Here is a 24,163-nt window from a genome sequence, read left to right on the forward strand (position 1 = left end):
GTGTGTTGAGCCAGTAGATCCACCATCATTCCCTGTAGCCTACCAGTGATGTATTGCTGTATGTTTACTATGACATCAGAATGAGTCAATAATAAACTCATTGTGAGAAACAACGGAGAGGGGGGGGGGGGGTACTGTGAATAAAACAGACATGCCTCAGGTGGTCAATGAATAATTCAGACACCCAGCTAACTTCCTCTGCCCTCACCTGCGGAGCCATGACTACAACCACACACCATTACCATTCAGGATTTCTCCTGTCTCTGCCAAACATCTACAGGCAGGTGAGTCTTGTGTTTACTGCACAGCGGTAATGTGGGAGAGAGTCATTATTTTTACAAGAGGCTTGTGTTATGGGAGGGTGAGTTGTAGTACAATGTAGCGTCTGTTGTCAGTGAGGTGCAGGAAATCTCCTGTCTCAGTGTAAAGCTTTAGTAACCGCAGTGTGGAGTTGGCCAGAGGAGCATCTGGATGTGGTTTATATCCAAAATAGATGGACTATAGGGATTGTGTGTGTAGAGAGCTGAAATAGGAGGATTTTACATGAATTCAGGAATAATTATTTATGTTTTTTTCTTTTGCGCTGGCAGTCACCCATCTCCTGGTGTGTGTTCAGGTTTGTGTGTTTGTGTGTGTACCTAGCTGTCTGTATGTGTACCACTGTCATTGTGTCTGTGTGTACCTAGCTGTCTGTCTGTGTACCACTGTCATTGTGTCTGTGTGTACCTAGCTGTCTGTATGTGTACCACTCTCATTGTGTCTGTGTGTACCTAGCTGTCTGTATGTGTACCACTCTCATTGTGTCTGTGTGTACCTAGCTGTATGTCTGTGTACCACTCTCATTGTGTCTGTGTTTTGTCCCTTGCAGCAGTACCATGGTGTCTGGTGCTATAGCGTTGGCCTTCCTCCCCCTGGTGTTGACTTTCATCATTCGTTACCGCTACTACTTTGTGCTGTTCTACCGGGCGGTGTTGGTCAGGATGTGGTATGACTGTAAGACGGGGCTAAGCAGGGAGGAGAGGGCCTTCCAGTATGTTCTGACCCACGCCATCCCCGGCGACCCAGAAAGTATCCTGGAAACCTTTGACCTCTGGTGCAGCAAGGTGGAGTTCATCAGCAACATCGGCCCCAAAAAAGGTGACCCCCACCTGACTGACCACAACCCCCCCCCCCCCCCCCCCAATTCTCATATTCTGTTCTCTCTCTCTCATCTGCCTACCTGACTGACCACAACCCCCCCCCCCCCAATTCTCATATTCTGTTCTCTCTCATCTGCCAACCTGACTGACCACAACCCCCCCCCCCCCCAATTCTCATATTCTGTTCTCTCTCTCTCATCTGCCTACCTGACTGACCACAACCCCCCCCCCCCCCCATTCTCATATTCTGTTCTCTCTCTCTCATCTGCCTACCTGACTGACCACAACCCCCCCCCCAATTCTCATATTCTGTTCTCTCTCTCTCATCTGCCTACCTGACTGACCACAACCCCCCCCCCCCAATTCTCATATTCTGTTCTCTCTCATCTGCCTACCTGACTGACCACAACCCCCCCCCCCCAATTCTCATATTCTGTTCTCTCTCTCTCATCTGCCTACCTGACTGACCACAACCCCCCCCCCCCCCCCATTCTCATATTCTGTTCTCTCTCTCTCATCTGCCTACCTGACTGACCACAACCCCCCCCCCAATTCTCATATTCTGTTCTCTCTCTCTCATCTGCCTACCTGACTGACCACAACCCCCCCCCCCCAATTCTCATATTCTGTTCTCTCTCATCTGCCTACCTGACTGACCACAACCCCCCCCCCCCAATTCTCATATTCTGTTCTCTCTCTCATCTGCCTACCTGACTGACCACAACCCCCCCCCCCCCAATTCTCATATTCTGTTCTCTCTCTCATCTGCCTACCTGACTGACCACAACCCCCCCCCCCCCCAATTCTCATATTCTGTTCTCTCTCTCTCATCTGCCTACCTGACTGACCACAACCCCCCCCCCCAATTCTCATATTCTGTTCTCTCTCATCTGCCTACCTGACTGACCACAACCCCCCCCCCCAATTCTCATATTCTGTTCTCTCTCTCATCTGCCTACCTGACTGACCACAACCCCCCCCCCCCAATTCTCATATTCTGTTCTCTCTCTCATCTGCCTACCTGACTGACCACAACCCCCCCCCCCCCCCCCCCAATTCTCATATTCTGTTCTCTCTCTCTCATCTGCCTACCTGACTGACCACAACCCCCCCCCCCCAATTCTCATATTCTGTTCTCTCTCTCTCATCTGCCTACCTGACTGACCACACCGATGTGTCTGTCTGTGTGTGCAGGTAAGATAATGGACCGGATGCTTTCCGATCACTGCCCCCTGACCGTGCTGGAGCTAGGTTCTCACTGTGGGTACAGCACAGTGCGTATCGCGCGGGCACTGCCCCTGGGTGCCAGGCTCTACAGTGTGGAAATGGACGCGAGAAACGCTGCGATAGCAGAGAAGATTATACGGCTGGCGGGCTTCGACGATGACACGGTGAGAGCAGAGCGCGCACACACACACGGTGAGAGAGTAAAACACAAAGACAAAAAGACCCAGTGAGATAAAATCTAGTCATCCCCCCCAGGTGGAGCTGATAGTGAGTCCGTCAGATGAGGTAATCCCAAAGTTGCGGGCAGACTACGGTCTGGAGCGGCTGGACTTTGTGTTCATGGACCACTGGAAGAAATGCTATCGTCCTGACCTGCAGGTAGCTAATCCACTCATAACCCCTGTGACCTCACGTCTGTTTTTATGTTGTTGTTCCTGTCAATGTAAATCAGGGGTGTCAAACTCATTCCATGGAGGGCCAAGTGTCTCTGCAGGTTTTGTTTTTTCCTTTCAATTAAGACCTAGACATTCAGGTGAGGGGAGATAGTGACCTTAATTCACCAATCAAGTACGAGGGTGAAGCAAAAACCCGCAGCCACTCGGCCGTTCGTGGAATGAGTTTGACACGTGATGTACACTATATATACAAACGTATGTGGACACCCCTTCAATTTAGTGGATTCGGCTATTTCAGCCAGACCCGTTGTTGACAGGTGTATAAAACCGAGCATACAGCCATGCATTCTCCATAGACAAACATTGGCAGTAGAATGGTCTAACTGAAGAGCTCAGTGGCTTTCAATGTGGCACCGTCATAGGGTGCACCTTTCCAACAAGTCAGTTCGTCAAATTTCTGCCGTGCTAGAGCTGCCCCGGTCAACTGGAAGTACTGTTATTGTGAAATGGAAACTTATAGGAGCAACAACGGCTCAGCCACGAAATGGTAGCATGTAAAAACACTCACTACCGAGTTCCAAACTGCCTCTGGAAGCAACGTCAGCACAAAAACTACTTGTGGGGAGCTTCATGACATGGGTTTCCATGGCTGAGCAGCTGCACACAAGCCTCCGATCACCCTGCGCAATGCCAAGCGTCGGCTGGAGTGGTGTAAAGCTCACCGCCATTGGACTCCAGAGCCATGGAAACACGTTCTCTGGAGTGATGAATCATGCTTCACCCATCTGGCAGTCCAACGGACAAATCTGGGTTTGACGGATGCAAGGAGAACGCTACCTGCCCCAACACATATTTGAGGCCCCTCAAATAAAATGAAATGGAAGTTTATTTGTCACATGTGCAGAATACAACAGGTTAAATGCTTACTTACAGGCTCTAACCAATAGTGCAAAAAAAGGTATTAGGTGAACAATAGGTAAGTAAAGAAATTAAAACAACAGTAAAAAGACATTGAAAAACAGTAGCGAGGCTATAAAAGTAGAGAGGCTACATACAGACACCGGTTAATCAGGCTGATTGAGGTAGTATGTGCATGTAGATATGGTTAAGGTGGCTATGCATATATGATGAACAGAGAGTAGCAGTAGCGTAAAAGATGGGTTGGTGGGTGGCGGGACACATTGCAGATAGCCTGGTTAGCCAATGTGCGGGAGCACTGGTTGGTCGGGCCAATTGAGGTAGTATGTACATATGTACATGAATGTATAGTTAAAGTGACTGTGCATATATGATAAACAGAGAATAGAAGCAGTGTAAAAGAGGGGTGGGGGGGGGCACACAATGCAAATAGTCCGGGTAGCCATTTGATTACCTGTTCAGGAGTCTTATGGCTTGGGGGTAAAAACTGTTGAGAAGCCTTTTTGTCCTAGACTTGGCACTCCGGTACCGCTTGCCATGCGGTAGTAGGGAGAACAGTCTATGACTGGGGTGGCTGGGGTCTTTGACAATTTTTAGGGCCATCCTCTGACACCGCCTGGTATAGAGGTCCTGGATGGTAGGCAGCTTAGCCCCAGTGATGTACTGGGCCGTTTGCACTACCCTCTGTAGTGCCTTGCGGTCGGAGGCCGAGCAATTGCCGTACCAGGCAGTGATGCAACCAGTCAGGATGCTCTCGATGTTGCAGCTGTAGAACCTTTTGAGGAACTCAGGACCCATGCCAAATCTTTTTAGTTTCCTGAGGGGGAATAGGCTTTGTCGTGCCCTCTTCACGACTGTCTTGGTGTGTTTGGACCATTCTAGTTTGTTGGTGATGTGGACACCAAGGACCTTGAAGCTCTCAACCTGCTCCACTACAGCCCCGTCGATGAGAATGGGGGCGTGCTCGGTCCTAATTTTTCCTGTAGTCCACAATCATCTCCTTAGTCTTGGTTACGTTGAGGGATAGGTTGTTATTCTGCCACCACCCGGCCAGGTCTCTGACTTCCTCCCTATAGGCTGTCTCCTCATTGTCGGTGATCAGGCCTTACCATTGTTGTGTCGTCTGCAAACTTAATGATGGTATTGGAGTCATGCCTGGCCATGCAGTCGTGGGTGAACAGGGAGTACAGGAGGGGACTGAGCACTCACCCTGGGGGGCTCCAGTGTTGAGGATTAGCGTGGCAGATGTGTTGCTACCTACCCTCACCACCTGGGGGCGGCCCGTCAGGAAGTCCAGGATCCAGTTGCAGAGGGAGGTGTTTAGTCCCAGGATCCTTAGCTTAGTGATGAGCTTTGAGGGCACTATGGTGTTGAACGCTGAGCTGTAGTCAATGAATAGCATTCTCACATAAGTGTTCCTTTTGTCCTGGTGGGAAAGGGCAGTGTGGAGTGCAATAGAGATTGCATCATCTGTGGATCTGTTTGGGCGGTATGCAAATTGGACTGGGTCTAGGGTTTCTGGGATAATGGTGTTGATGTGAGCCATTACCAGCCTTTCAAAGCACTTCCTGGCTACGGACGTGAGTGCTACGGGTCTGTAGTCATTTAGGCAGGTTGCCTTTGTGTTCTTGGGCACAGGGACTATGGTGGTCTGCTTGAAACATGTTGGTATTACAGACTCAATCAGGGACATGTTGAAAATGTCAGTGAAGACACTTGCCAGTTGGTCAGCACATGCCCGGAGCACACGTCCTGGTAATCCGTCTGGCCCCACAGCATTGTGTATGTTGACCTGTTTAAAGGTCTTACGCTACAGAGTTGGCCGACGTGAGTTTTCGTAAAGGGAAATCGTAACGCTACAGCGTACGATGACATTCTAGACGATTCTGTGCTTCCAACTTTGTGGCAACAGTTTGTGGAAGGTCCTTTCCTGTTTCAGCATGACAACGCCGCTGTGTCCAAAGCGAGGTCCATAAAGAAATGGTTTGTCGAGATCGGTGTGGAAGAACTTGACTGGCCTGCACAGAGCCTTGACCTCAACCCCATCGAACACCTTTGGGATGAATTGGAACGCCAACAGCGAGCCAGGCATAATCGCCCAACATCAGTGCCTGACCTCACTAAAGCTCTTGTGGCTGATTGGAAGCAAGTCCCCACAGTAATGTTCCAACATCTAGTGGAAAGCTTTTCCAGAAAAGTGGAGGCTGTTATTGCAGGAAAGGGGGGGACCAACTCCAAATGAATGCCCATGATTTTGGAATGACAAGTTTGACGAGCAGGTGTCCACATACTTTTGGTCATGAAGTATATGATTGTTTTGTTTGGTGTTTTGTGTGGACACCAGGAGGAGCCGTTGCTTCAGTAACAGCTCACTGTGATGTGGATACAGGAATGATGTAACACGTGTCAAACTCATTCCACTGAGGGCCGAGTGTCTGCGGGTTTTAGCTCCTCCCTTCTACTTGATTAATGAATTAAGATCACTAATTAGTAAGGAACACCTGGTTATCTAGGTCTTAATTGAAAGGAAAAAACAAAAATCAGCAGACACTTGGCCCTTCATAGAATGCGTTTGACACCCCTGATATAACACTTCAAATCAAATAGAATTTGTCCCATCCCCTGAATACTCTACTGTGAAATGCTTACTTACAAGCCCTTAACCAACAATGCAGAATAAAAATGTAAAAGTAAGAAAATATTTGCTCAAAAAAACTAAAGTAACACAATACAATTACAATAGAGGCTACAGACAGTGGTACCAGTACAGAGTCAATGTGCAGGGGTACAGGTTAGTTGAGGTAATTTGTACATGTAGGTAGGGTTAAAGTGATTATGCATTGATAATAAACAGCGAATAGCAGCAATGTAAAAAAGGGGGTCAATGCGAATAGTCCGGGTAGTCATTTGATTAACTGTTTAGCAGTCTAATGGCTTGGAAGTAGCTGTTAATGACGCAGATGAACCTGAAGCTCTCGACCCGCTCCACTACAGCCCCGTCAATGTGAATGGGGGCTTGCTCCCCCTTTTCCTGTAGTCCACGATCAGTTCCTTTGTCTTGCTGACATTGTGGGAAAGGTTGTTGTTCTGGAACCACACTGCCAGATCACTGACTTCCTCCCTGTAGACTGTCTCATCGTTGTCGGTAATCAGGCCTACCACCGTTGTAGTCGACAAACTTAATGATGGTGTTGGAGTCGTGTGTGGCCATGCAGTCGTGGGTGAACAGGGAGTACAGGAGGGGACTGAGCACGCACCCCTAAGGGGCCCCCATGTTGAGGATCAGCGTGGCAACTGTGTTGTTACCTACCCTTACCACCTGGATGTGGCCCATCAGGAAGTCCAAAATCCAGTTGCAGAGGGAGGTGTTTAGTCCCAGGGTCCTTAGCTTAGTGATGAGCTTTGAGGGCATTATGGTATTGAACGCTGAGCTGTAGTCAATGAACAGCATTCTCATGTAGGTGTTCCTTTTGTCCAGGTGGTAGAGGGCAGTGTGGAGGGCAATGGAGATTGCGTCATCTGTGGATCTGTTGGGGCGGTATGCGAATTGTGGTGGGTCTAGGGTTTCTGGGATGATTTTGTTGTGACTCATGACCAGCATTTCAAAGCACTTCATGGCTACAGACGTGTGCTACGGGGCGGTAGTCATTTAGACAGGTTACCTTAGTGTTCTTGGGAACAGGGACTATGGTGGTCTGCTTGAAACATGTTGGTATTACTGACTCAGTCAGGGAGAGGTTGAAAATGTCAGTGAAGATACTTGACAGTTGGTCAGCGTCCTGGTAATCCGTCTGAATGTTGACCTGGTCTTCTTTATCCCCCTCTATAACTCACCTCCTAACCCTCCTCTAAACCTTCCCTCCTAACCCTCACCCCTCCTAACCCTCATCTATAACTCACCTCCTAACCCTCCTCTATAACTTCCCTCTTAACCTTCACCTCTAATAACTTCCCTCCTAACCCTCACCTCTATAACTCCCATCCTAACCCTCACCTCCTAACCCCCTCCCCTCCTATCCCTCTTCTATAACTCACCTCCTAACCCTCCCCTCCTAACCCTCACCTCCTAACCACCTCCCCTCCTAACCCTCACCTCTATAGTCCACCTCCCCTCCTAACCCTCACCTCTATAACTCCCCTCCTAACCCTCACCTCTATAACTTCCCTCCTAACCCTCACCTCCTAACCCCCTCCCCTCCTATCCCTCTTCTATAACTCACCTCCTAACCCTCCCCTCTTAACCCTCCCCTATAACTCCCCTCCTAACCCTCACCTCTATCCCTCCCCTATAACTCCCTTCCTAACCCTCACCTCCTAACCCCCTCCCCTCCTATCCCTCTTCTATAACTCACCTCCTAACCCTCCCCTCCTAACCCTCACCTCCTAACCACCTCCCCTCCTAACCCTCACCTCTATAGTCCACCTCCCCTCCTAACCCTCACCTCTATAACTTCCCTCCTAACCCTCACCTCCTAACCCCCTCCCCTCCTATCCCTCTTCTATAACTCACCTCCTAACCCTCCCCTCCTATCCCTCCCCTATAACTCCCCTCCTAACCCTCACCTCTTAACCTTCCCCTATAACTCCCCTCCTAACCCTCACCTCTTAACCTTCCCCTATAACTCCCCTCCTAACCCTTACCTCTTAACCCTCCCCTATAACTCCCCTCCTAACCCTCACCTCTATCTCTCACCTCTAATAACTCCCCTCCTAACCCTCACCTCTATCCCTCCCCTCCTACCCCTCCCCTCTATAACTCTCCTCCAAAACCTCACCTCTATAACTTCCCTACTAACCCTCACCTCTATCCCTCACCTCCTAAACCTCACCTCCTAACCCTCATCTCTATAACTTCCCTCCTAACCATCACCTCTATAACTCCTCTCCTAACCCTCAGCAATATCCCTCACCTCCTAACCCTCACCTCTATAACTTCCCTACTAACCATCACCTCTAACCCTCACCTCTATAACTTCCCTACTAACCCTCACCTCTATCCCTCACCTCCTAACCCTCACCTCTAATAACTTCCCTCCTAACCCTCACCTCAATAACTTCCCTACTAACCATCACCTCTATCCCTCACCTCTATAACTTCCCTACCAACCATCACCTCTAACCCTCACCTCTATAACTTCCCTACTAACCATCACCTCTATCCCTCACCTCTATAACTTCCCTCCTAACCCTCACCTCTATAACTTCCCTCCTAACCATCACCTCTATAACTCCCCTCCTAACCCTCACCTCTATAACTCCCCTCCTAACCCCCCTCACCTCTATGACTTCCCTCCTAACCCTCACCTCTATGACTTCCCTCCTAACCCTCACCTCTATAACTCCCCTCCTAACCCTCACCTCTATAGTTGGCGTCGGAGAAGAAGGCAGACGTTTTACGTGCCTCCATCCGATTGTGTTTTTGTTTGTTTATTTGTGTTGTTTGTAACCTATTTTGTACATAATGTTGCAGCTACCGTCTCTTATGACCGAAAATAACTTCTGGACATCAGGACTGTGATTACTCACCATGAACTGGCAGAATCCTTTTTTTCCTTTAACGAGTCTGACGAGCCTGACGTGAACGATATACTGCTTTCTCGGGAACAGGCGGCAGAGAATTCGTAGGCGATCAAATAAACCCCCACTTCCTTCCATTCTGCTAGCAAACGTGCCATCTTTGGACAATAAAATAGATGACCTACGCGTAAGATTAAACTACCCATGAGACATTCAAAACTGTAATATCTTATGCTACACAGAGTCGTAGCTGAATGACGACACTATCAACATACAGCTGGCTGGTTATACTCTGTACCGGCAGGATAGAACAGCGGCGTCTGGTAAGACAACGGGCGGCGGACTATGTATTTTTGTAAATAACAGCTGGTGCACAATATCTAAGGAAGTCTCAAGCTATTGCTCGCCTGAGGTAGAGTATCTCATGATAAACTGTAGACCACACTACCTACCTAGAGAGTTTTCATCTGTATTTTTCGTAGCTGTCTACATGGCACCACAGTCAGAGGCTGGCACTAAGACAGCATTGAATGAGCTGAATTCCACCATAAGCAAACAAGAAAATGCTCACCCAGAGGCGGCGCTCCTAGTAGCCGGGGACTTTAATGCAGGGAAACTTAAATCTGTTTTACCAAATTTCTATCAGCATGTTAAATGTGCAACCAGAGGAAAAGAAACTCTGGACCGCCTATACTCCACACACAGAGATGCATACAAAGCTCTCCCTCGCCCTCCATTTGGCAAATCTGACAATAATTCTATCCTCCTGATTCCTGCTTACAAACAAAAATTAAAGCAGGAAGCACCAGTGATTAGATCAATAAAAAAGTTTTCAGATGAAGCGGATGCTAAGCTACAGGACTGTTTTGCTAGCACAGACTGGAATATGTTCCGGGATTCCTCTGATGGCATTGAGGAGTACACCACATCAGTCATTGGCTCCATCAACAAGTGCATCAATGACATCGTCCCTACGGTGACCGTACGTATGTATATACCCAAACCAGAAGCCATGGATTACAGGCAACATCCGCACTGAGCTAAAGGGTAGAGCTGCCGCTTTCAAGGAGCTTGACTCTAACCCGGAAGCTTTTAAGAAATCCCGCAATGCCCTCCGACAAGCCATCAAACAGGCAAAGCGTCAATACAGGACTAAGATCAAATCGTACTACACCGGCTCTCGTCGGATGTGGCAGGGCTTGCAAACCATTACAGACGAGAAAGGGAAGCACAGCCGAGAGCTGCCCAGTGACACGAGCCTACCAGACGAGCTAAACTACTTCTATGCTCGCTTCGAGGCAAATAACACTGAAACATGCATGAGAGCACCAGCTGTTCTGGAAGACTGTGTGATCACGCTCTCCGCAGCCGATATGAGTAAGACCTTTAAACAGGCCGCAGGGCCAGACAGATTACCAGGACGTGCACTGTGAGCATGCGCTGACCAACTGTCAAGTATCTTCACTGACATTTTCAACCTCTCCCTGAACGAGTCTGTAATACCAACGTGTGTGGTCACTCATGACTGCACGGCTCCAACACCATCATTAAGTTTGCCAATGACACAACAGTGGTAGGCATGATCACTGACAACGATGAGACAGCCTATAGGGAGGAGGTCAGAGACCTGGCCGTGTGGTGCCAGGACAACAACTTCTCCCTCAACGAGATCAAGACTAAGGAGATGATTGTGGACTACAGGAAAAAGAAGACCGAGCACGCCCCCATTCTCATCGACGGGGCTGTAGTGGAGCAGGTTGAGAGCTTCACGTTCCTTGGTGTCCACATCACCAACAAACTAACATGGTCCAAGCACACCAAGACAGTCGTGAAGAGGGCACGACAAAACCCATTCCCCCTCAGGAGACTGAAAAGATTTGGCATGGGTCCTGAGATCCTCAAAAGGTTCTACAGCTGCACCATCGAGAGCATCCTGACTGGTTGCATCACTGCCTGGTATGGCAACTGCTCGGCCTCCGACCGCAAGGCACTACAGAAGGTAGTGCGTACGGCCCAGTACATCACTGGGGCTAAGCTTCCTGCCATCCAGGTCCTCTATACTAGGCGGTGTTAGAGGAAGGCCCAAAAAATTGTCAAAGACTCCAGCCACCCTAGTCATAGACTGTTCTCTCTGCTACCGCATGGCAAGTGGTACCGGAGCGCCAAGTCTAGGTCCAAGAGGCTGCTAAACAGCTTCTACCCCTAAGCCATAAGACTCCTGAACACCTAATCAAATGGCTACCCAGATTATTTGCATTTCCCCACCCGCTTTACATCGCTGCTACTCTTGGTTGTTATCATCTATGCATAGTCACTTTAATAACTCTACCTACATATTACTTCAACTAACCGGTGCCCCCTCACATTGACTCCGTACCGGTACCCCCTGTATATAGTCTCACTATTGTTATTTTACTGCTGCTCTTTAATTATTTGGTACTTTTATTTCTTATTCTTGTCTGTATTTTTTAAACTGCATTGTTGGTAGGGGCTCATAAGTAAGCATTTCACTGTAAGGTCTACACCTGTTGTATTCGGCGCATGTGACTAATACAATTTGATTTATAACTCCCCTCCTAACCCTCCACCTTTATTGTGGTCTGCAGGCTCTGGAGGGCTCTGGTCTGCTGGGAAAAGGCTCTGTAGTGCTTGCTGACAACGTCCTGTTTCCGGGTGCTCCTAACTTCCTCCGACACGTCCGCAAGAGTGGCCTCTACGAGTGGAAGATCCACAGGGCCACTCTAGAGTACAGCAAGGGCATCAGGGATGGGATGGCTGAACTTGTTTACCAGGGGATCAAGTAGAGCGGGGGCATAGTGACAGACACACTCATCTATTACTTAGACATACAAGACTGAGGTTGGGGGCAACCTACTTTTGTTCTCTGAGCCTGCTAGTCTCCTGCTGCTTTCTGCTTAGCGACCCCGGCTGGTTGAATATCGCTCTCAGACAGTCTGTCGCGTGTTTTACAGGTCAGTCTGTCGCATTAATAAATCCATTACATTCATTCTGTAGACATTGTTTTTCTTTATTTACATAAGAAACTTGACCATTTAAAAAGTTATTTACTTTACATACAACTGAGCATCTGTGAAGTTCCTTTTTACAACTTGTTGAATACTGACATTCTATAGAACGTGTTCTTACTCTCCAGGTTTCTGTTGGCCCACACACACACACAGCAGATTACTCAAGTGCAGTGTACAGGCTGTGGTTTATGCCCATTCCGCTGTTTTAAGGGAACCCATTCAGATGTGACACGACTGGCGACTGGGGGGGGTCAAAGTACACATTCCAACAGAATAACAAGTACCAGAGAGGGGAGTGAGTTCGCACTCAGCTGTCCTTGAGTTAAATGTGTGTGTAGTCTAAACAAGGGGTCTGACTGTCTCGGCCTGATGGGGAGGACAGAGGTGGAGACTGCTTTCTTTTTCCTAATGTTGCAAAACTACTTATCTCAAGAACCTTTTACAGTTCAGTCTTCACACATTGCAACTGTTGAACACTGAATGAGAGAACACGCACTTTCTCCATGCAGTTAGACACCACACAGCTCACCCTGTTGTTTCCCATGGTGGGTGAGAACAGCAGGGAAAGTTCACCAGCTAAGACACACTGTCAGGATGAGTAGATGAGCACCTATCCTGCTGGAGAGCTACTAAGGGGAAATCAGAGAGTAGCGAGGATTACTCTGGTCTAGATCATCCACTGGTCTTGGTCTTGGTCTGCTCCCTCCATGTCCACCTGCAGTTTGAGCAAGATGACAGAGATGACTGAAATGTATAATAAGAGGTCCTACTATTTCCCTTAGATACTGTTCCATAGACATGACCCCTAACCCCTGATTGTGTGTGTGTTTTAGACCTCGTTGACCTCGCCGTCGTCCGGTGACTCGTTGTAGTCATTCATCTCATCTATGTCCTGCATGTCCTCTTCATCCTCAGAGTCTTCTTCACTATCTTCCTCATCCTCATCCTCCTCCTCTTCCTCCTCGTCAAATGTCTGCTACACACCCACAGAGAACACAAACAAAAGCCACACACACCAGAGTAAGTATGGAAAATGACAAAAAAACACCCCTCAACAGAAATACAATACCAGTCAAAAGTTTGGACACCTACTCATTCCAGGGTTTTTCTTAATTTTTACTATTTTCTATATTGCAGAATAATAGTAAAGACATCACAACTATGAAATAACACATGCAATCATATAGTAACCAAAATATATTTTATATTCTTCAAAGTAGCCACCCTTTGTGCAAAGCTGTCATCAAGGCACTCTGACATTGGTATAAATTAAAGGACAACTATGTCTTATTTTCATCCAAACGTTGACACAAAATTGTAAACTATATGTATAATTTGAGGAATAGAAATATCATGAGATATTAAAACCTCTCCCTAGTTGCTAATCTCCCCTTTCTGTGTACCACACCACCATATCAACATGCCCAAGTTCACACAGGGTAGGGGGTTTAGGATCACCATCTTTAACTTGGTTTCAATTCCAGCTAGCGAGCAACACAAACACTACTGTTTTGCTTTTGTATGTGCTGTTCTCTCCTACTGTAGCCTCTCCTCACTGTCTTTGGATGGTATAATTAAAGCTTGTGCTTTTCCTCCCTCCTCTGGCCCTAATGACTCTACCTAATCTGGGAGCTGTTAGGAATATCCACAAAATGCAAACATGAACTCTATTTTATTGAATTGTAATGCCTTTCCACCCCCCACATGGAACCAACTACAAAATACATTACAATTGGATGTACTGATGCCTCTCTGGCAATTTAGAATATTGTTTGGGGACCTTCTTATTGAGGAATGTAATTGTTTCTTTCTTATATTGTATTAGATTTTGTCTTATGTAATTGTATATGCAGAGCTCCCTTGTGAAAGTGACCCTGGTCTCAATGGTTTTTCTCCGCTTAAATAAAGGTTACATAAAAATGTGAACATAGTCACCCTTTGTAATATCTCATGACACTTGGTCAAAATCCATACTAGAGGTCGACCTCTAATCCATACACATCTCATATACGTTTGGGTCAACTTTTGGATGAAAATACAAGTGACTGACAAAAATAAACGTTATTTAAAGCTCAGATACCTCGAAGATTGGCTTCCCAATAGGCATCAGGTTATTGTCCTTCTCTGCGATGCTTTGTAACTAAGGGGGGAGAGAGAGGTCAGTGTTTGTCTGAACCCAGGTTGGCTCTGTGACTCCTGCCAGTGTTGCTCTGTCTTTTCTCTCTCGGTGTGTGTGTTTGTGTGTACCCAGGTCTGGTGCTGTTGCTCCTGTTGGTGTAGCTCTGTCTCATCCACACACGGCCGGTCCAGGTTGAACCACAGAGACTCTGTCAACCGGGGAAACAGCGAGGGAAACAGCATGGACATCTCTGTCTGAGAGGAAACACACTTCACTGACGCAGGATAGCTATCAGCACCCACCTAGATAACAGACCTGGCTAGATTAGTACACAGCGGATCAGATTTTGGTTACAGTGACCCAAAAAACGGAGTGGGGAGTGTAGCTAGCGACAGATAGCTGTAAGAAATGACAACAATGTTTTCAACATAGCTAGCTAACATCTGCTAACTTGGGTAGGTTAACTACATAGCTAGTTACTGTAAGTACCGCACGGTTTAGGTTTTGCATGCTTTAAATGGTATCTGCTAAGCTATTACAGATCTGTCTTACTAACTAGCTAGATAGCTAGCTAGCTAGCGAACATTTAATCCTGCATAATGTAGCTACGGTTAGCCAGCTAGCTATCGCTGCACATAGACCATGTAACTAACACTGCAATAATGTTAGCTAGCTATGTTACGAAACAATATCTTATACCGTTACATCAATAATACAAAATACTGTAAATGTTCCCCGTCTTACCTGTAAAACCACTATCCCGACTTGCAGTCAAAATAGACATTTCAAAATTTCAACTAACCGGAAACCGGTGTTCGTTTGTAAACGCTCCGGGTGTGTAGGCATATAATTTCTAAAAGATTCCGCTTTATGAACCGTTCTCAGTAGTATGAACTATATACTATATAGATTATAAACTTCAAGGATGATCATACTCTTTGACCACACTGCGAGAAAGTTTAAGTTTCGGCTTAGTAAAGCAGGCACACCAATGTATAACGCTTTAGGTTCATTAAACTTGCATTTGAGGGGTAGCTACTCTCTGTGAAACTGTAAAAAATAGTTTCACAACTTATTTTGAATAGAAAATATACTTTACACCTGTCTCTATATGTTATAGGTAGTTTCTTCATGCAAATGTGACTTTGAAGGACATTGGAACCTGCCTGAAATGCATATCACATGATAAAGTAAAACACTTAATATGAGCTCATGACCTTTGGGTGCAGTAAACCAATGATTTCCACATTCACTAATTAACAGTGAAGAAAATATTATGTGAGGCTTGGTGATGATGGTTTTATGCTGCATACTATGCATACCGTGACCTCTGAGTCAACTGTCATAAACCTGAGGAGTTACACATATTGTAAAAGTTATAAAACCATGCAATAATCCTAAACAAAGTATGCTATTGTTACAGGCTGACTACACCGCTCACGTCGCATGCGCGAGCGTTGCAAAATAAATTTAGACATACATGTTATTCAATTATTGCACCCACACTGCTCGCGCGCGCCAACGAGCGTCTGCGTTGCCAAGGGCTAACACGGAACCCAAACCGGCTGCGCGCATGCGCCATCGTGCATAAATGTATTTTGTCCCCCCACACCAAACGTGATCAAAACAAACTCTGAACCAAATACATTAATTTGGGGACAGGTCGAAAAGCATTAAACATTTATGGATAGTTAGCTTGCACTTGCTAGTCCTATTTAGCTAGCTTGCTGTTGCTAGCTAATTTGTGCTGGGATATAAACATTGAGTTGTTATTTTACCTGAAATGCACAAGGTCCTCTACTCCACCAATTAATCCACACATAAAACGGTCAACCGAATCGTTTCTATTAATCTCTCTTCCTTCCAGGCTTTTTCTTCTCTTGACTTTATATTGCGATTGGCAACTTTCATAAATTTGGTTCATTACCGCCACTGACCTCGTTCGTCTTTCAGTCACCCACGTGGGTATAACCAATGAGGAGATGACATGTGGGTACCCGCTTCTATAAACCAATGAGGAGATGGGAGAGGCAGGACTTGCAGCGCGATCTGCGTCAGAAATAGAACTTATAGCCCTTGGCAACGCATATGCTCGTTGGGGCGCACAAGAGCAGTGTGGGTGCAATAATTGAATAACATAGATTTCTACATTTATTTTTGACACACTCGTACACGCGATGCGAGCGGTGTGGTCAGCCTATTAGTGTGGTGCGCGCTAATAGCGTTTCAATCGGTAACTTCACTTGCTCTGAGACCTTGAAGTAGTTATCTCCATTGCTCTGCAAGGGCCGCTACTTTTGTGGAGCAATAGGTAACAATGCTTCGGGGGAGGCAGTTGCTGATATGTGAAGAAGGGTCCCTGGTTCGAGCCCAGGTACGAGCGAGGAGAGGGACGGAAGCAACACTGTTACACTATGACAGATAACTGCAACATCCTGTGTTAGATATGTCACAGGACATGTTCTCTTTAAGAATTATTTTTTTAAAGTCTCTAGAAGTTTTATTGCAGTAATCTATCAGGTCATGCTGCCATTTTCACACCATCAGTGCATAAACTACTGGTGGATGGAATCTTACAGTGACGAGGCTGAGACCTTGGCTTGAGATAACACGAAACCTCCCTCGCATGGAGACCTCACAATGCCCCCCCCCCCCCCCCCCCCCCCCACACACACACACACACACACACACACACACACACACACACACACACACACACACAGAGGTAGACTTTGCTCCGTTGAGATCATTCTTATGTGATTGTAGGAGTTTTTGGTCAGGGAGTTTCCCACAAGCCACGGACACATATGATCATACACACACCTGAGGTTACAAAGGACTCAAAATCACGTTTAGGTGATTGAAACAGGACTTCTGCACCAATACATTTTACAAGGTATTGTGAATCCATTGTTGTATTATTCTAATTGGCTCATGCTTATCATACTTCTAGATGTTGGTTAATTTGAGAGAGTGTGAGATTTACAGTAAATTGATAGATTATAAAGATGACTGCTTTGTGAAGAATGTGTGTGCTGGAAAGGTTTAATACAACAGTCAAATGTTCCTCCTGTAATAGACCAGCAGGAAACTGTTACACATCTTTCTCAATGTGTTTTTAGGAGATTTCTGGGTTGTTCATCTGTTCGTGTGTGTGCGTGTGTGTTTGCTTTAACCATGCAGTGTGTTGTTGATAGAAGTATCTAGTAGTTAGTATCTGTGTGTTCTCTCCTCCACCGACCCAGCTGTAGAGACATGTGGTGGGTATTGGTCCTGCTGCTATCCCTGGCCAGTCGGGCTCAGTCTTTAGAAAAGCTCAACATGTGTATGGATGCCAAGCACCACAAAAAAGAGCCTGGCGCCGAAGGACAACTCTATCAACAGGTGTGTGTGTGTGTGTGTGTGTGTGTGTGTGTGTGTGTGTGTGTGTGTGTGTGTGTGTGTGTGTGTGTGTGTGTGTGTGTGTGTGTGTGTGTGTGTGTGTGTGGTGTGTGTGTGTGTGTGTGTGTGGAAGTAGAGTGAGTGGAATGGTGGAAAACAGCATACATGTATTCATCTTTAAATTAACAATGAATCTATGTTCGTTATTTTCCTCCTGTAGTGTGCTCTATGGAGGGATAATTATATTTTCCTCCTGTAGGGTGCTCCATGGAGGGATAATTATATTTTCCTCCTGTAGTGTGCTCCATGGAGGGATAATTATATTTTCCTCCTGTAGTGTGCTCCATGGAGGGATAATGTTATTTTCCTCCTGTAGTGTGCTCCATGGAGGGATAATTATATTTTCCTCCTGTAGTGTGCTCAATGGAGGGATAATTATATTATCCTCCTGTAGTGTGCTCCATGGAGGGAAAATTATATTTTCCTCCTGTAGTGTGCTCCATGGAGGGATAATGGTATTTTCCTCCTGTAGTGTGCTCCATGGAGGGATAATTATATTTTCCTCCTGTAGTGTGCTCCATGGAGGGATAATTATATTTTCCTCCTGTAGTGTGCTCCATGGAGGGATAATTATAATATCCTCCTGTAGTGTGCTCCATGGAGGCATAATTATATTTTCCTCCTGTAGTGTGCTCCATGGAGGCATAATTATATTTTCCTCCTGTAGTGTGCTCTATGTAGGGATAATGTTATTTTCCTCCTGTAGTGTGCTCTATGGAGGGATAATGTTATTTTCCTCCTGTAGTGTGCTCTATAGAGGCATAATGTTATTTTCCTCCTGTAGTGTGCTCCATGGAAAGATAATGCCTGTTGTACAGCTAACACCAGTACGGAGGCCCATGATGATAACTCCTATCTGTACAACTTTAACTGGAACCACTGTGGTGTCATGACCCCCAAATGCAAGAAACACTTCATCCAGGACACCTGCTTCTACGAGTGTTCACCTCACCTGGGGCCCTGGATACAGCAGGTAAAGGCATAGATCGTTTCCTAGGCAGATAATCTAGTAATTGGCCAGACTAGACAAAGGCCCCCAGCATTGAGGGAATTTGAATAAACTGGCCCAGGCAGGTGTGGTTTCCGTCAGGTGAAAAGTTTTGAAACCGGGCTACCTCCCGGGTGTGATGCGGGTACCTCATTCTGGCTGACGACAAAGTCGGCTCAAAACAAAAGTCATGTAGGCCTAGGTTAAGCACGTGAGTAGGATTCAGTAGGATTCATAAATAGGATTCATAAATAGGATTCAGTAGGATTCATAAATAGGATTCAGTAGGATTCATAAATAGGATTCAGTAGGATTCATAAATAGGATTCAGTAGGATTCATAAATAGGATTCAGTAGGATTCATAAATAGGATTCAGTAGGATTCATAAATAGGATTCGGTAGGATTCATAAATAGGTTTCATAAATAGGATTCATAAATAGGATTCAGTAGGATTCATAAATAGGATTCAGTAGGATTCATAAATAGGATTCAGTTGGATTCATAAATAGGATTCAGTAGGATTCATAAATAGGATTCAGTAGGATTCATAAATAGGTTTCAGTAGGATTCATAAATAGGATTCAGTAGGATTCATAAATAGGATTCGGTAGGATTAATAAGCAGCATTCTGTGTTTTCACATGCAAAAGTGATTGCTTTTGATAAAAAATGAAAAGTAGTGTGGAAATTCAAGGGGATTGTATGTTTCTGATCGATGCATCAAGCTGCCTTCTCGACAACAAGACCAAACGGCGCAGATTACTGTTTGATTTGAGCGAGGTGCATCGGCTTCGCCCAGCCACGTGACGGGCCGTTGGCCGGTACAACCCCGGCCAGCTTAATTGAATCCCCTCGGTGTCTCAGCCTTGGCACAACCACTAAAAGAAAGTATGAGGGTAATCAAGGAGTTTCTCCATAGCTAGTTTCTATATGTATTTTATGCTTTACAATGTCAAAGGAATCAACATTCTATGACTTATATTGTGTAGGTGGACCAGTCTTGGCGTAAGGAGCGGATCCTATACGTGCCTCTGTGTCAGGAGGACTGCCACAGCTGGTGGGACGACTGCAAAGATGACTTCACCTGCAAACAGGACTGGCACTACGGCTGGGACTGGACCACAGGTACACACACACACACACACACACACACACACACACACACACACACACACACACACACACACACACACACACACACACACACACATACACACATACATACATACATACATACATACATACATACACACACATACACAACCAGGCAGCAACACATCCGCCATGCTGACCCTCAACACGGGGGCCCCTCAGGGGTGCGTGCATAGTCTCTTCCTGTACTCCTTGTTCATCCACGACGACGATGACTGCCAGGACAACAACCTCTTCCTCAACGTCAGCAAGACAAAGGAGCTGATCATAGACTACAGGAAACGGAGGGCCGAGCACGCCCCCATTCACATCGACGGGGCTGTTGTAGAGCGGGTCAAGAACTTTAAGTTCCTCTGTGTCCACATCACTGAGGAATTAACATGGTCCACACACGCCAACACAGTCGTGAAGAGAGCACGACAACGCATCATCCCCCTCAGGAGGCTGAAAAGCATGGGCCCTCAGATCCTCAAAAAGTCCTACAGCTGCACCACTGAGAGCATCATGACTGGCTGTATCAATGCTTCTGAATCAGGCGGGTTCAGAGGGAGGCCCTAAAAATTGTCAAAGACTCCAGTCACCTAAGTCATAGACTGTTCGCTCGGAAAGCGATACCGATGCACCAAGTCATTTCTCCAACAGGACCCTGAACAGCTTCTACCCCCAAGCCATTAGACTGATAAATAGTTAGTTAAATAGTTAACCAAATGGCTACCCGAACTCTCTGCATTGACCCTTTTTGCACTACCTCTTTTTGACTCATCACATACACTGCTGCTACTGTTTATTATCTATCCTGTAGCCTAGTCACTTTATTCCTAGTTAAAATGTACATACAGAGCATTCGGAAAGTATTCAGACCCCTTGACTTTTTCCACATTTTGTTACATTACAGCTTTACTCTAAAATTGAATAAATAAATAAATAAAAAACTCATCAATCTACACACAATACCCCATAATGACAAAGTGAAAACATGTTTTTAGAATTTTTTGCAAATGTATTAAAAATAAAAAACAGAAGTACCTTATTTACATAAGTATTCAGACCCTTTGCTATGAGACGGTAAATTGAGCTCAGGTGCATCCTGTTTCCATTGATCATCCTTGAGATGTTTCTACAACTTGATTGGAGTCCACTTGTGGTAAATTCAATTGATTGGACATGATTTGGAAAGGCACACACCTGTCTATATAAGGTCCCACAGTTGACAGTGCATGTCAGAGCAAAAACCAAGCCATGAGATCGAAGGAATTGTCCGTAGAGCTCCGAGAGGATTGTTTCGAGGCACCGATCTGGGGAAGAGTACCAAAACATTTCTGCAGTATTGAAGGTCCCCAAAAACACAGTGGCCTCCATCATTCTTAAATGGAAGAAGTTTGGAACCACCAAGAATTGTCCTAGAGCTGGCCGCCCGGCCAAACTGAGCAATCGGGGGAGAAGGGCCTTGGTCAGGGAGGTGACCAAGAACCCAATGGTCACTGAGAGAGTTCCAGAGTAACTGTGTGGAGATGGGAGAACCTTCTAGAAGGACAACCATCTCTGCAGCACTCCACCAGTCAGGCCTTTACAGTAGAGTGGCCAGACAGAATCCACTCCTCAGTAAAAGGCACATCACAGCCCGCATGCAGTTTGCTAAAAGGCACCTAAAGGACTCAGACCATGAGAAACAAGATTCTCTGGTCTGATGTAAAGAAGATTGAACTCTTTGACCTGAATTCCAAGCGTCACATCTGGAGGAAACCTGGCACCATCCCTATGGTGAAGCATGGTAGTGGCAGCATCATGCTGTGGGGATGTTTTTCAGCAGTGGGACTGGGAGACTAGTCAGGATCGAGGGAAAGATTAACGGAGCAAAGTACAGAGAAATTCTTGATGAAAACCTGCTCCAGAGCGCTCAGGACCTCAGACTGGGGCGAAGATTCACCTTCCAACAGGACAACGACCCTAAGCACACAGCCAAGACAACGCAGGAGTGGCTTCGGGACAAGTCTCTGAATGTCCTTGAGTGGCCCAGTCAGAGCCTGGACTTGAACCTGATCTAACATCTCTGTAGAGACCTGAAAATAGCTGTGCAGCAACGCTCCCCATCCAACCTGACAGAGCTTGAGAGGATCTGCAGAGAAGAATGGGAGAAACTCCCCAAATACAGGTGTGCCAAGCCTGCAGCGTCATACCTAAGAAGAGTCGAGGCTGTAATCACTGCCAAAGGTGCTTCAACAAAGTACTGAGTAAAGGGTCTGAATACTTTTGTAAATGTGTTATTTCAGTTAATTTTATTTTATATTATTTGCTAAAATTTCTAAAAATCATTATGGGATATTGTGTGTAGATTGATGAGAAGGAAAAACAATTTAATACATTTTAGAGTAAGGCCGTAATGGAACAAAATGCAGAAAAAGTCAAGGGGTCTGAATACTTTCTGAATGCACTGTTACCGAATGCACAATTACCTCGTAACCCTGCACACCGACTCGGTACTGGTACTCTGTGTATATAACCAAGTTATCGTTACTCATTGTGTATTTATTATTACATTTATTATTACAGGTTATTACTTTTTTATTATTTCTCTAGTTTATTTCTCTCTGCATTGTTGGGAAGTAAGTATTTCATAAGTAAGCATTTCACTGTTAGTCTACACCTGTTGTTTAAGAAGCATGTGACAAATAACATTTGATTTGACACACACACACACACACACACACACACACACACACACACACACACACACACACACACACACACACACAGGTATACGCTCTCTCTCTCTCTCCACACACACACACACACACACACACACACACACACACACACACACACACACACACACACACACACACACACACACACACACACACACACACACACACACACACACACACACAGGTATACGCTCTCTCTCACACACACACACACACACACACACACTAACATACATTGTTTTCTTTAAATGCAAAATAAAACATTGTGATGTTTTTTTTCCACCTGTCTCTCCTCCCTTTCTCCTCTCTTCTCTCCACTCTACCCCTCTTCCATTCTCTCCTCCCTCTCTCTCAGGCCGTAACCGTTGTCCTGCTGAGGCTAGTTGTCGTAAGTGGACAGATATCTTCCCTACAGCCCAGATAATGTGTGAGAAGATCTGGTCTGACTCCTACAGCTACACCAACCTGCCCAAGTCTTCTGGCCGCTGCATGCAGCTGTGGTTCACCGGGAAGAACCCCAACGAGAAGGTGGCGGAATACTACCTGAACCACGCCCCCTGGCAACGTGTTACCCCCACAACACTCCTCCTCCTGGCAACAATGTCATTAAGCGTTGTCCTGCTCTGAATAAAACCACAGATGTTCATGTCATGGATGGCTTTATGTGTCCTTGTCTCCCTACACACATTAACTGTCTCTCTGTGACTATATGTCTCAAATCAAATGATATCCTATTCCACATGTTCACTACTTCTGACCAGAGACACGGAAATAAGTACTTCAGTCCTCACTGTCACTCCCTCTTCATTCTGTCCTCTTCTCCCTTCACTCCTCTCTTTCCTCTACTGTAGAAGGGTTCAGCGTTTAGCCTGAGTCCCTCCTTGGCACTGAGGCTGCCAACAGAACCTTACTCTCTGTCGAGGACGTTAGGATATTTCAGGGAACCAAAATCACATGACCAGTCTGAGAGGGAGGCCAATCGGCTTCAGTTCTCAGTAATTAAGGGGTTCCATTCTCCTGTGTGTGTGTGTGTGCGTGCGTGCGTGCGTGTGTGTGGTGTGTGTGTGCGTGTGTGTGGTGTGTGTGTGTGTGTGTGTGTGTGTGCGTACAGTCTGTTCTCGTCTTTTATTTTTCTGTTTGTCACAGAATGTCTAAAGGGTGTGGCTAGCCTCCCGTTACCTGTGGTTACCAGGCCATAGCCCCTGCTGCCTAGGATGCAGCACACACTCTCTCACATGCACACATAAACACACTTACACTCATGTAGCCTCCACACACACTTACAGAACACACACATACACACCACACTCTGTCTGATGACATAGCCAGAAATAGCAGAAAGATGGACATGGTCAATATGGCTATTAATACACAGCCTCTCTCTGAGGTCACACACACACACACACTCACCTCACTCACTCTCGTGTGTGTGTGTGTGTGTGTGTGTGTGTGTGTGTAAGTAGAGAGTGGAATGGTGTAAAACAGCATACCCATATTCATATTTAAATTGAGCTTTAGGAGTAGGTTGAAGG

At 46.1% G+C, this 24,163-nt stretch overlaps 3 protein-coding genes across 10 annotated transcripts; 2 read left to right on the forward strand and 1 right to left on the reverse strand.

Moving 5' to 3' along the window:
- The first annotated feature begins 179 nt into the window (after window positions 1-179).
- Window positions 180-12,210, forward strand: tomt (transmembrane O-methyltransferase). Of its 2 annotated transcripts, none has more exons than XM_014215266.3 (5): window positions 180-284; window positions 869-1,137; window positions 2,334-2,530; window positions 2,622-2,744; window positions 11,803-12,210. In XM_014215266.3, the coding sequence occupies exons 2-5, from the start codon at window positions 876-878 to the stop codon at window positions 11,998-12,000; spliced, it is 780 nt and encodes a 259-aa protein (XP_014070741.1). In that variant the 5' UTR covers window positions 180-284; window positions 869-875; the 3' UTR covers window positions 12,001-12,210. The 2 variants fall into 2 exon arrangements, with proteins under 2 accessions (XP_014070741.1, XP_082812569.1); XM_082956443.1 differs by lacking the exon at window positions 180-284 and adding an exon at window positions 337-616.
- anapc15 (anaphase promoting complex subunit 15) lies at window positions 12,204-15,376 on the reverse strand. 7 transcript variants are annotated; one of them, XM_014215279.3, is made up of 5 exons: window positions 15,089-15,376; window positions 14,473-14,646; window positions 14,306-14,365; window positions 13,070-13,198; window positions 12,204-12,940 (listed from the first exon to the last, which is right to left on the reverse strand). In XM_014215279.3, the coding sequence occupies exons 2-5, from the start codon at window positions 14,590-14,592 to the stop codon at window positions 12,893-12,895; spliced, it is 357 nt and encodes a 118-aa protein (XP_014070754.1). In that variant the 5' UTR covers window positions 14,593-14,646; window positions 15,089-15,376; the 3' UTR covers window positions 12,204-12,892. The 7 variants fall into 7 exon arrangements, with proteins under 7 accessions (XP_014070754.1, XP_045580753.1, XP_082812570.1 ...); XM_045724797.2 differs by having other exon boundaries at window positions 13,061-13,198; window positions 15,089-15,306; XM_082956444.1 differs by having other exon boundaries at window positions 13,070-13,201; window positions 15,089-15,306.
- A 1,746-nt stretch (window positions 15,377-17,122) lies between these two features.
- On the forward strand, window positions 17,123-23,281 carry folr (folate receptor). The gene is given in 5 exon segments (NM_001141865.2): window positions 17,123-17,240; window positions 17,590-17,728; window positions 18,570-18,758; window positions 19,764-19,899; window positions 22,987-23,281. Coding segments are annotated over 4 exon segments (726 nt in total). The 5' UTR covers window positions 17,123-17,240; window positions 17,590-17,599; the 3' UTR covers window positions 23,259-23,281.
- Window positions 23,282-24,163: the final 882 nt, after the last annotated feature.

The sequence above is a fragment of the Salmo salar genome, chromosome 09, assembly GCF_965601325.2.
Source record: "Salmo salar chromosome 09, fSalSal1, whole genome shotgun sequence".
Taxonomy (NCBI): Eukaryota; Metazoa; Chordata; class Actinopteri; order Salmoniformes; family Salmonidae; genus Salmo; species Salmo salar.